At 36.2% G+C, this 13,415-nt stretch overlaps 1 protein-coding gene across 2 annotated transcripts in view; it reads left to right on the top strand.

The window, feature by feature from the left end:
* The window catches only part of ankrd27 (ankyrin repeat domain 27 (VPS9 domain)), a 668,625-nt gene that overhangs the window by 276,792 nt on the left and 378,418 nt on the right, over positions 1–13,415 (top strand). For both annotated transcript variants that reach the window (XM_039763577.1, XM_039763578.1), the window contains exon 12: positions 7,190–7,322. In XM_039763577.1, the coding sequence (XP_039619511.1) occupies positions 7,190–7,322 (133 nt within the window). The remainder of the gene's footprint in view (positions 1–7,189; positions 7,323–13,415) is intronic.

Raw genomic sequence — 13,415 nt, 5'->3', positions numbered from 1 at the left:
TATATATATAATATATGAATGACCTCCAAAGAGCGCTGAGACTTTTGATATCATGAACGTGTCTGCAAAAACTGTGGTCTCCTGCCCAGCAAAAGTCGAGCAGCCAGCGCGCGTGCATAGCTGTGCCGGCCTTTGAGACGCTGACTGCGCTTCTGCCTTAAGTCAAAGTGAGCACTTTTAATTTTTTTCATCCTCCCCCTGCGCTATAGCCCAGACAAGTGCAAACACGGGACCCCTTTTCTACACCACGGAAAAATAATATTAAGGCGATTCACACTTTCTTTTGCACGTATACGATTATGAGGTCCTCACCTCGGATTATGAAAACACGCACACGAGTGGAGGACTGACAGTGCCATCACAGCCGATTAATGGCGGGACGTCTCACCAGTCTACACAAGGCGATCATAACGCCAGCGAACACATCTCTCTATACTATATAAAAGAAAAAGGCAACTTTCCTTTCTTTACACCTTTTTCCTTTTATCCCAAACCAAAGCCTTTCTCTTAACACTGCAGAGGACACAAAACTAATTTTCTTTAAATGCCGGTAAGGCACATTACCAGAGGCACAAATTTGAACGTTCACATAGAAAATGTAATTTCTATACCACAGCCGTCGTGTAGCGCCTTTCAAAAGGGATCTACTACCGAGAGATGATCCATATACATTTTAGCTGCTGTTAGTTACTTACCTGTTGTGTTACACAGTCTTTAAAATGTAGTTTACCTGAAACCACTCCAGTAGTGCTCAATGTACCTGTACTTCTTAAAACGTTAATGTTTTACTGTTTAGACTATATTTTATTATTTTTCCCTTGCACTCAGTGACCAAAGCTATACACACACATATAGACACATACAAACATACACACAAGTATATGTATGTGTGTATATATATATATATATAAACACACACACACCCCTATCTACATTATATATACATACAACACACACACACACACACACACACACACACATACACACATATATATCATTTGTGTGTGTGTATGTATGTATGTATGTGTATATATGATGTAGATAGGTATGTATATATATATATGTGTATATGTAGATATGTATATAGATATGTAGATATGAAGATATGTATGTGTATATATATGTATGTATGTGTGTGTGTGTGTGTGTTTGTGTGTGTGTGTGTATATATATATGACAGCAGCAATCCAAGCTGTGAGAAAACACTAAAAAGGAGGCATGTCAGACGTTGTGGTACATTTTCTGATGCAGCTAGAAAAAACTTTGTGACGCTGCCAAATACACAAAACAATTACTTTGACAATCATGTTACATTATTTTTAAAATGTTTCCTTTTCTTTTCATAACTTCTTTAACACATGACATCGCTGAAGCTGGTATTTTGCTATATATATATATATATATCACAGCTACACTCATAACAGTGACAAAACAATTACATTGACAATCATGTTACGTTATTTTCAAAATGTTTCCTTTTCTTTCTCTTTCCTTCTTTAACACACTACTTCTCCTGCTAAGCTGGTATATATATATATATATATATATATATATATATATATATATATACAGTATATATATATATAGAGAGAGAGATAGATAGATAGATAGATATGAAAACAACATATATATATATATAGATAGATAGATAGATATGAGAACAACATATATATATATATATATATATATATATATATATAGATAGATAGATATGAGAACAACACTCATATCAATGACAAAACAATTACATTAACAATCAAGTTACGTTGTTTTTCAAATTTTTCCTTTTCTTTTCGTACCTTCTTTAACACACTACTCTCAGCTCTGGGGGTATTCTGCTAGTATATATATATAGATGTGTGTATATATATATATCCATCCCAATCCCTTCTTATCTGCAACCCTGTGGCAAATTCTAACATGAAGACTACAATTCCTATCAGCCAGTTCTCTGCTCTAGACAATATCATCAGTGCTCACAAAGTTTAAGTAAGGGGATCAACAAATAAGCATGACAAAGGTAGAAACTGCTGCATTTTGTTTTTCATTTTTTTTTTCCTCAAATATTTTGGGATAACATTTTTTTGTCTCACTGGATTACAGTCTTTATTTCACAGTCAGTCGTTTTGTCTTATTTTGAATTGTGTTTAGACATGTTATATTTGCTTATTTATTTTAATCTGGACCCTTAAAAAAATGTGTTTACAAAAATACTGTATGAATTGTTGTCAAACCCTTAAGGAGTGATCTTTCTTTCTTTCTTTCTTTCTTTCTTTCTTTCTTTCTTTCTTTCTTTCTTTCTTTCTTTCTTTCTTTCTTTCTTTCTTTCTTTCTTTCTTTCTTTCTTTCTTTCTTTCTTTCAGCACCCTGCTGTTTAAAAAAGCTTCAACTCGATAACCCTGTTTTCTGTGCTTTAGCTCAGTTTGCACACATTTATACACATAACTCCCACTTCTTTTAGTTTGATGCCCAACCTCTCATATGTTACTTTATGAAATGCTTTCTGAATCTATAATAATAAAAGGCAAAGCCCTCACTGACTGACTCACTCACTCACTCACTCATCACTAATTCTCCAACTTCCCATGTAGGTAGAAGGCTGAAATTTGGCAGGCTTATTCCATACAGCTTGCTTACAAAAGTTAAGCAGGTTTCATTTTGAAATTCTACACGTAACGGTCATAATGGTCGACAGCGTCCGCCATGTTGAACTTTCTTATTTATGGCCCCATCTTCACGAAATTTGGTAGGCGGCTTCCCTGCGCTAATCGAAACCGATGTACTTACTTATTTCGATGGTATGACACCACTTTCCAACGTCACCAATTTTCAAACTTCCCGTGTAGGTAGAAGGCTGAAATTTGGCAGGCTCATTCCTTACAGCGTACTTACAAAAGTTAAGGAGGTTTCATTTCGAAATTCTACGCGTAATGGTCATAACTGGAAGCTGTTTTTCTCCATTTACTGTAATGGAGATGAGCTTGAACGCCGTGGGGGCGAAGTTTCGTGTGACATCATCACGCCTCCCACGTAATCACGCAGTACATAGAAAATCAGGAAGACCTCCAAAAAGCGCTGAAGAAAACATGCATTATATAATTGAGAAGGCAGCGAAACAATAAGAAGCGAGCGAGTGACATATACAACCATATTGATGGGTTCTGCTACTTTGGAAACAAAGCACGATGTAAACCTACACTTTAAATTAAGTTCATAGACAGGCTGCCGCTGGCGTTTGTAATTTAGTGCCTGCCCATATAAGGCCGTCCGCCAGCGGCAATCCAATAGCAAACTCCCACTAAATATTCACGGGTTAAGGACTGTGCTTATGCAGAGGAAGATGAGATGGTCAGCGTGGTGTTTGGCACAAACTCAGCGAAACTGTGAGAGAAAGTTTTAAGTGCCAGGACTAAGGTAACATTAAATACAGCCATGGACATAGCATGAGATGGCACCATCACAACTGGGGAACTTCAATGCATGTACACCGAGCATAACTGTCAACAACGTTCGCCATATTGAACTTTCTTATTTATGGCCCCATCTTCTCGAAATTTGGTAGGCGGCTTCCCTGAACTAACCGAAACCAATGTACGTACTTGTTTCGGTGGTATGATGCCACTGTCGGCCGCCATATTGAACTTTTCAACAGTCTTTGTTACTTATGTGCCCATCTTCAAGAAATTTGGTACCCGGGTTCCCAACGCTAACTGAATCCTACTTACGTACATATATACGTCCATAGCCTGCACCTCGGTCACTGTGTGAGGTGGCGTTGGGTCCCCCATCCCAACACCTCCCATGTTGTTGGCTGCCTGCCTATATAAGGCTGTCCATCGCTCCGGTCTCTACATTCCCTTCCTTGCTTTGCCACGGGATTCACGTCTCCCTACTGATAACTACAGCCTTTTTGTTTAATCCACGGCTTCTCCGCTGTTTTATTGTTTGTTTATTACAATTATAGTTATTGTGTAGGTATTTTAGACTTACTTTACATTGCTCAGGTACCCATTTCTTTTATCGTTCCAACCCCCATTACCATGTCTATCAAGATGATCACTATCGATCAAAGAACTGTTACCGAGTGGTTTCAATGCCCGGAGATGGCACCTACCTTTTCCATTCTCTTTGTTACATATTGCACGGCCATATCAGGCTCACTCTTGATATCCGGAGGAACATTCTGTCTTATGTATTGAATGACTGGGACAGGTTCAAGGTGTGGACTGATGACGGTACAGGAGATAATTATACTACACAGGAGCACTATAAGAGTGAAATGCTTAAGCCCTTCACCTATGGTTCTGCATGTGAGTTGATGGCTGCCGCTGAATTGTTCGGTTGTCGCTTTCAAATGTGCCGAAATGGCCAAATATTTTACACCTTTCGAAACCGCCAATGCCTCTTAAACATCTTAGATTGACAGGTGCCGATTTCAGTAGTGGACACTTTGATGTTTATGAATGTTTAAACTCTCAAAAGCTGGATGTGATTTTATCGATGAAACCGGTTGTGTGCTTACAACGCTTGACAGATGCCGAATGTCTCTTCAACACTAGTCCTACAAATACTGTCGTAATTGAAACAAACCATGAAACTCAAACCGATTATGACAGCAGCAATCCAAGCTGTGAGATTTGAGACAAGATTACTGTTCACATGGCCAACTGTAAGTTACATGCTCAAGAGGTAAGCTCAGCGCACAGCTTGGTCATGTTACAACCGGAGGGCCGAACTGACAACATGGTATACAAAGAGATCCTTAACAAATAATTATTGGCATATTTTTACCCTCAGTTTAAAAAGGTTTAATTTTCTTCTTAATAAAAATTTTAATGCAGTACTTCGCCGCTGCGAAGCGCGGGTATTTTGCCAGTGTTAAAATAAATAATATATTATGCACCACTTTGGTTGTATCCTTTTGTTGCTTCTACAGACAATTCCAGTTACACAACCTCCCTTGTCTGAATCTGTGCTGACTGTTTATTAAAACTCCTGTAATTTCCATGTGTTGTTCAATATTGTCCTTAGTAATTCCATAATTTTACATGTGATTCATGTTAAGCTTACTCGCCAGTAGTATATGTTATCACTAACCTCAATAGGAACTTGAGGATAAATATTAATTGGTTTTGGTGATTTGTTTGATTTCAGCCTATTTAATCTAAGGAGTACATCTTCCTCCACTATTTTCAAAATACTCTGTACCTGCTTAGTTTTCATTGTTTATTCTGCAAGGTTATCCACTTCCTCATATGTGAAGACATCAGAAAAATGCAAATTTAGAACATTCACTATTTCACTCTTTATTTAATTCCCCTTTACTATTACTATTTTATACATTATAAATACCAAAGGACAATGAAAAGTAGTGTTAAAATACTTAACCTTATTTTTATGCCAGTGCATTAGCAAGGTTATTTTTGTGAAAATATATTCTTTATTTTGCTTTATTTGTTTCAGCATGTTGGTACTTTTGTAACAAGTACAAGTGTACAATTCAGAAAATGGTCAAGCAAGAAAACATCAAGATCCACTTGTGATTTAATTAAGCTATTTTATGAGATTTCACTTTGTGTTAAATAATGCACTTACACTATAGTATATCCTAACTAGTATAGGTTTAACAGATAACTGCAGCTGTCCTTAAATCGTCCGAAATCCTTGAATCTCAGGGACACTGAAAACACAGAAGAGAGTAGGATAGTTTTGCCATTTATGTGCATTAACATCTTAAGTAATTTAACTATACAATGTGTCAGTAGTAGAACCATCACAGGGTCTTTTGTCGGGGCACTGACCCCGATGAACCAGCAGCAGCTGCTATTTAGCTAAATAAAGTGCAGTAAAGAGTTGACAGGTGCAGTGCTGAAAGATTTGTAAAGTGGAGATTCCCCATAAGAGGTATAATGTTAGCACATTATTCCAGTAAATATGAGATTTTTTGATATTTGATAATTCCTTCACTTAACGGCTTGGCGGAGTCCTCTTCTTACGCGGACTAACCATGTTAGTGTTCAGTTGATGGGCAGTTTTCATTCCACGCACACGTGGGTGCGTACTCCCTTTATGTTGCTAAAAGTTGGCAAGCAGATAATTTCGCAACAGTCAGGAAGAACGAAACAGGAAAGGGGTAATAGTTTTACTCCATTCATTCATGTATTTTATGTCTTGTTACAGTTTAAGAATTTAGATGTAATCTCCAGGGATGTGTGAGACATATGTAAAATGGTGTATATGTAAGAATAAAGTAAGGAAAAGGAGGTGTTCCTCCCCCTTTATCTCAGTGGTTGCCTTTAAGCGACTGGGTAGGAAATTTTTAAATGGCTCAGTGCCATTAGTACGGTAGGGAGTGTTGAGTTTTGTTATTGTGCATATTGCAAAGGTTCATTTTTTTCCCATGCTTAAGGTTGTCTTGAAAGTATTTTTCCATCCTTTTTAAGTCAGTAAATCTCCTAGATTTTCGGGAGAGCTTCAGAACTTGGGTAGAGATATGTTATGGCTGCTACAAACCCATTGGACCAGTTATTTTTCCTTTTTTTTTTTTTGGCAGCTTTGGACTATTTTATGAGCCCTTGCCTATAATTACTATGCATGAATGTCTTCAGCAATTTATTGTTTGTTGGATGCGAAAGTTATATTCTACTGGATTGTTACATTTTTTGTGTGGATTTTGTCCATTATCTTACCCACTTATACTGGTTTATCATTTTTTTGCAATAAGCATTGGTGACTTTGATTTCAAGAGACTTTGTACTTTATCTGGGTTTTGGGGTACCTTGAGCACCATCCGGCTATGAACTACTAGCAGACAGTGACTGAAGATAGTGTTTTGTGACATACTGTACATTTGTTAACAATGTCTAAGTATGTAATGCAGATGATGCACACAATAAATATAAACATTAAATTACTACGTTAAATGCAAGCTTTATTTTAGTCACTTAATGTTAGGAATTTTAATTGACTGATATGATGGTGGATGTGATGCAGAAGCATTGAAGTTTCTGGGTTGCAGTTTAGAACTTTAGTACAAAAGCCAACCTGGAAAAATTAATTCAGTGCTGAAAATTATTCATTTCTGAATTATAATTTTGAGTCTAATCTTTTACCAATTATCTTTTCACAACACAATTGAACAGTTTTAAGTTAAGTCTGATTTTTTTTTTTTCCTTTTTTGTCCGTTTAGGATAGCAAATCTTACCTATATGAAGAACTTTTACTTTTGTAACTTGGGAAAGGATGACATTGGTTACTGTCTTACTTCATTTGAGGCAGCTGTGGAGTTCATCAGTCAAGGCAATCTTTCTCATGGACACAAGGTAAATTTCTTCTGGATTTAGTTTTGTTTCGTGCATTTAATAAACACTGGGTGTCTCTGTGGCATAGTAATTAGTACTGCGGCCTCATTACATTACTGTTCTTTTGCCTTTTTGAGTTAAATTTAAATCAGTTTTGTGACATACATTTAAGCTAAAACAATTCAATATAATTACAGCTCAGTAAAAAGGGTTAAATAATTATAAAACAAACACATAATATAGTCAAATGGAATAGCTAAAATAATTTAGTTATGGCTTACAGTTTAAACAGAGTTTGTCAAACTGATTTTTCAGCCTCTTCAATTTGAGATCAGTTTAATTGGATTTCATTTTTAAAATGCTTCTGTATGTTTTTAGTCTCTGACAGTAGTATTAAGTTTTGGAAGTAAATTTATAAAATGCAAAACTGCAACTTCAATTTTACACACTAATTCATTTTGTGACTGTGATAAAGTCACTTAACTGAAAATATTTAAGTTAATATGTTTGCCTTAGATGTATACTTGTAAAGTGCCATAGGGAAATGTTCATTATAATAAAAAGGGGCTGTATAAAGTAAACCTCCTAGCTGGGATAGACTCCAGCAGACCCCCACAACCCTGTTCAGGACAAAGTAAGTTAGGAAATGACTGACTGACTGAATTTGTTTTATGTGAAACAACTTTTACAGGCCGCATAACTTCCAGTATGACTGAAGACTAGATATTATCACCTATTAAAGTTTCATTGTCCTTTGCTCTGTATTTGTAATGGTACTGTGAATTGTATATGAAATGCCATGTTTCTCTTATAAACAGAGGTTAAGAGGTTAAATTCTTTTTATAGCGGCAATAATTTATTGTGAAGTGCATCATTCAGTGATCTTGCATATTTTTGATCAGCTCTAGAAACCTCAAAGATCAACCCTGATACCCTCCTAGATTGAAATTTATTTTTATGTAAGATATAGGAGATGATTTTTTTTTCCACCTTGGAGACACCAAGCATTTTCCAAAATTTTCCACCTGAATATTTCTGTATTTTTCTCTCAGAACAGATCAGTGCATGAGTTTCTGAGTCAAATAATGTTTAAATTTTTAAACAAACACCCATTCTGTCACATTTGAGAAATTATATGTTAACTGTTAATTTTTTAGTAGCATTTATGCCTTTGTTTTGTGACTAATAGGGCTTTATTTTGTGGAGTGATATCTTCCATAAGCAGAAGTAGCCTCAGGGTTTAAAAGGTTAAGGGATTGCTGTTTTATATTAACAGTAATAAAGGGAAAAAGTGAGAGACACCTGGGGCAGACCAGATTCGACCATGTCACTGTGATGTTATTGCAGAATTTATTTTAAAATACAGCTGGGATCCAAAGTACTAATTCCTTTCATTATTTATACTCTGTTTGATTAAACTGTAAATGTTCAACTGATTAAATCTCTTTTCATACCTTTTATCTCTTAGTCCTGGGGTCAGCCTATTCATTCTTCTGTGGATTTTCTGTAGCGCTGTTACACCATTTTTGTAATATGGAGACCAAAATTGTACACAGTAGTTAAAGCGAGGCCTTGCTAGTGTGTTACTTAACTTAAGCATAACCTCTTTTGACTTGTATTCCACAAGTCATGATATATAATCTAATGTCCTCTTAGTTTTCTTAAACACTTCTGTACACTGTCTTAATGTTAATAGTTAAGAGTCCACTGTACCTCGTAGATCCTTCTAAGGTGTACTTTCTATTTTCAGTCATTTCATTATGTATTGAAATGTAACATTTTTGCTTCCTGTGTAATACTATACATTTATTTGCATTAAATTTCATTTGCATTAAATCTGACAAAGCCTTATGCTGTTCAAGCTCCTATGTAATAGTTTAGCAGATAATTCTTTATCTACCCTGTAGCCTAGTTTGGTATCGTCTGCTAACTTAACTAGCTTTCTGATTATATTCTTCTTCAGATTGTTTAAATTTATTAAAATGAGTAGTGATGCCAGTACTGATTGCTGAGTGACATCGCTTTTAACATAACTTTTTATTCTTAAAGAATTTCCTTCATCATAATCCTTTACTTCTTAAATTGTAGCCAATTTTGTACCCAACTACACCTTGGATTATCACTTGTTTTATGTTGATGACTAGCCTTTCATGGGGTGCCTTATCAAAAGCCTTCTGGCAATCAAAAAAAATATGATATGCACCTTTTCCTTTCACATGCTTTTGTTGCTTCCTTATATAATTCACCATATTAGTAAACCTCAACTCAGTGTTTTCCTTAACAGTTCCTTATATTAATATACTTGTGATGTTTACTAGCCTATAGTTATTTGGATTATCCAAATCACAATTTTTGTTGATGCATTTTGCCTTCTAATATCCTCAGTCTTAACTGGACTAGCATGTTGCACAGACAGAATTTCAGAGAAGACCACCCTGTCAGTTCTGGCACCTAGCATTTTCAATTTGGTGCAGAATTGACAGTATTTCCTTTTGTATTTTGGTGCAGAATTGACAGTATTTCCTTTTGTATACAGAGTTGACTCTAGGGAAGCTTTCCCCCTCCCCTTCCTCCTTAGTCAGTTTCAGTTACAGATCCGATCATGAGGTTCTTAAAGGGGGGAATTGTATGTTTAATGCCTATTTTTGGGCACTTGCAACTAGGATGATATAGAAGTCATACAAGACTTGCATTGTATTGGTGCCATAATTAAAATTTGTTTGGGTGACAGTAAAGCCCTTTGCAAATCAAGTTTGAATTAATTATGATTTTATTAAACTATAGGACTTTTTAATAGCTACTACTATTTTCTAGGGATCTGTATTAACTGTTTAATACTAGAATTACCAAAGCTTCCGAAAAAACTTTTAAACCCCGCCCACCTTAAATCAGTCTGCACCTCTCTGTCAGTGTCTTTTGTTTTGTAAATGTGTTGATATGCACAAGCAGCATGCAGCCTGGTATCCCACCACTGCGGTTCAGTTTTTAAATAAGTTTCTCAGTGCTCTGTGTTTATGTTGGAGTAAAGTACCTACAGCTTTATAGGGTAAATAATATATTTTCATTCGGAATACCTACATTTCATGAGTGTTCTGTGTCCACAACAATCTATGTAAACACATCATTAAAACATTAATGTTTTTCATGTTTTAGTAATGATTGACAAAATGTGGACATGAATTAATATAATAATAACATCAAATATCAAATAAACACTTTCACAAAAAGTACAAGTATAACAAAACAAGTACACTTTTATTCAAGAATATAACCGAAGAAAAAGGAAAGCAGGTTACGGTAGGCTGCTGATACGACAGCTTGCGTGGTACAATGCTAAGAACTGCTGACTCCCAATCAAGAGGTCATGGTTTCGATATCAGTTGCTTCCCATATTTACTGTTTTGAGTAGTGAGCTGCTCTTATTGTTAATATTATACAATAAAAACATACATTTGATTTGTGTCTGTAACAACCGGTGTAAATTTATAGTACTTGTCAAAGTTAGCATTTTTTTTTCAGTTTTGTTCTCTCACTCACATTCACGCTTCCACACACCCCCTTCCCCCAACCACCCAATGCTGTTTTCAGTTTAAGATGTGGTATAACAAATAAACTTCTTTTGTTATACCACCTCTTTATTTGTAAAAAGTATCAGATTTTGTGCACAAACTAGACAAGGACTAGGAAAACTGTGGATGTGAGTGGTGTGCATGACAGAGAATGATTGTGGATGTGATTTTTTTTTTTTTTATTCAGTTATATTTTTGAATGTTCCTGCTCACGCTAAATTAGTATGCACCTTCTGGTCCATGATGTCAAAGCCACATTGACAAAAAAGATAGACTTAGGTATATATGACATTTGGAATAATTCATTTTATGACCTGTATTGTATATCTCAAAAAACATTGTTGTACTAATGCAACATTATATTCATTCGCATACCTTCATGCGGCTGTAGTTAGTGACCGTGTTTTGTTCCCCCCCACCCCCCGATCTTGCCCGGTCTCCACATTTTGGTGCATGATGGTGTTTCTTTTGTACTCCAGGACATGCAGAGGAAAGAATAGTACAGAGAGGCCAGTTCCGCGCTATATGCAATTATCAAATTCAAATGTTAACAGTTCCCACACACCCAAGGACTATTCTTCCTACATTTATGACATGTGTACCTGTTGCAATGTACACACTTCTATTTATGTTGTAGTTCCTATTGCAATGAAGGGGCACCCAGTAACTTTGCGTGGCACCCAGGATCGAACCCGTGGCCTCTTGATTACAAGTCAGCAGTTCTTACCACTGCACCATGGAAGCTGAAATACTGCACTTGTACCTTTTGTGAAAGTGTTTATTTGATATTTGGACTTCAGCCTTAACACATTATACAGTTCATGTCGACATTTTGTCATTTATTACTAAAATATGAAAAAAATGTTTCTGTTTTAACAATGTTTACATAGATTGTTGTAGACATGGAACACAAATGAAATGCATATATTCCAAATAATAATCTATTATTTTCCCCTCTAAAACTCCAACCCTTCACTCCAAGATAATCAAGGCTGAAGCTGGGAGAACTTCTTGCCCTTTCTGTGGTGGTGGTGGTGGTGGTGGGGATGGTATAGCAGACTGCTTGTTTCTTGTGCTTATCGACACATTTACAAGACAAAAGATGCTGATGGAGAGGTGTGAAGGGATTTAAGGTGGGCCAAATAAAAAAGAAGTCACATATCAAAGTTGCCATGAATAGGCGAGTTGTAGCCCATTGTCTGAGCTTATTAAGGTACAGACAAAAAAAAAAAAAATAGAAACACAGTGGGGAAAAAAGCACAAAATGTCAACTTTAATCTCGAAGTTTCCACTTTAATCACGTAGTTTATTTTGTCATTAAAGTAGAACATCATAAACTTCATCTTAAGATCATTTAATTTACTAGTTTCTCAAATCCCATCGTTAACTAAAGTAGCATGTTAAATGCTTTGTTTTTTATTTGATCTTCAATGTGCTCTATGTGTGTGAATCAATACACGCTTCCGTTCTTTCTCTTTCTCCGACAGGACACAGAATCCATTACATTCGTGATATTACAGCTCTCTGAATAATTAAAATACTGTGATGTATATGTGATATCATTTTCATGATGATTGGAATGAAAGCATGTAATTAACACTAGAATTACCAGAGCCTACGAAAAAACTCCTAATTCCGTCCCACCTTAAACTGCTTCTTAAATCCCTTCACACCTCTCCGCCAGCGTCCTTTGTTCTCTAAATGTGGTGATAAAGAGAAGCTAGGAGCAGCCGGCTATTCCATCCCCCACCAATTTAGAACGTGCACGAACTTCTCTCAGCTCATGCCTTGATTGAGTATCTGGGAGTGAAGTGGAGTTTTAGAGTGGAAATAATAGATCGTTGTTTGGAACACACGCATTTCATGTCTGTTCCGTTTCTACAGTAATCTGTGTCAACACATTGTTAAAACAGAAACTTTTTTTATATTCTAGTAGTAGATGACAAAATGTAGGCATAAACTATATAATGTATGAAGCCTGAAGTCCAAATAGCAAAGAAACATTTTCACAAGAATAACACAATTGCACTTTTATTCAAACATATAACTGCAGAAAGAAAAAGCCGCCTTAACATGCGACATTGACACCAGTTTACTATAACTGACTCCGTGGTTCAATAGATACAGCCCCGCTTGAATCAAGGGTCACGGGTTCGATCCTGCCCTCCCTTTTGAGAAGTAAACTGTTCTTAGTCTTACTGTTTTAGAATAAAACATACATTTGATTTCAGTCTGTAACAGCCGTGCAATTTATGATCTTTGTAAAGGTTAGCTTTTTTTTTTATTCACTTTTCACTCTCTCAGTCGCGTTCAGAATCAATCCATACAACCCCATCTGACACGGCTGTTTTCACTAAAGACGCTATAGCTCTGCAGTGTACCACGATGCATACTAACGCACCCCCCCCCACCTGGTTCTGACACACAAACGCTGGCGAAGCTGCCTTCTTCGTATCTCACCGTCACTTGCTTTTCTTTTTTTCAGTTTTATTGAGTGTTCCTGCCAGTCCCCGCATGTTGCTGTATGCTTTTCTTTTGTACTCCA

The sequence above is a fragment of the Polypterus senegalus genome, chromosome 9, assembly GCF_016835505.1.
Source record: "Polypterus senegalus isolate Bchr_013 chromosome 9, ASM1683550v1, whole genome shotgun sequence".
NCBI lineage: Eukaryota > Metazoa > Chordata > Cladistia > Polypteriformes > Polypteridae > Polypterus > Polypterus senegalus.
This window is presented reverse-complemented; position numbering and strand designations above follow the sequence as displayed.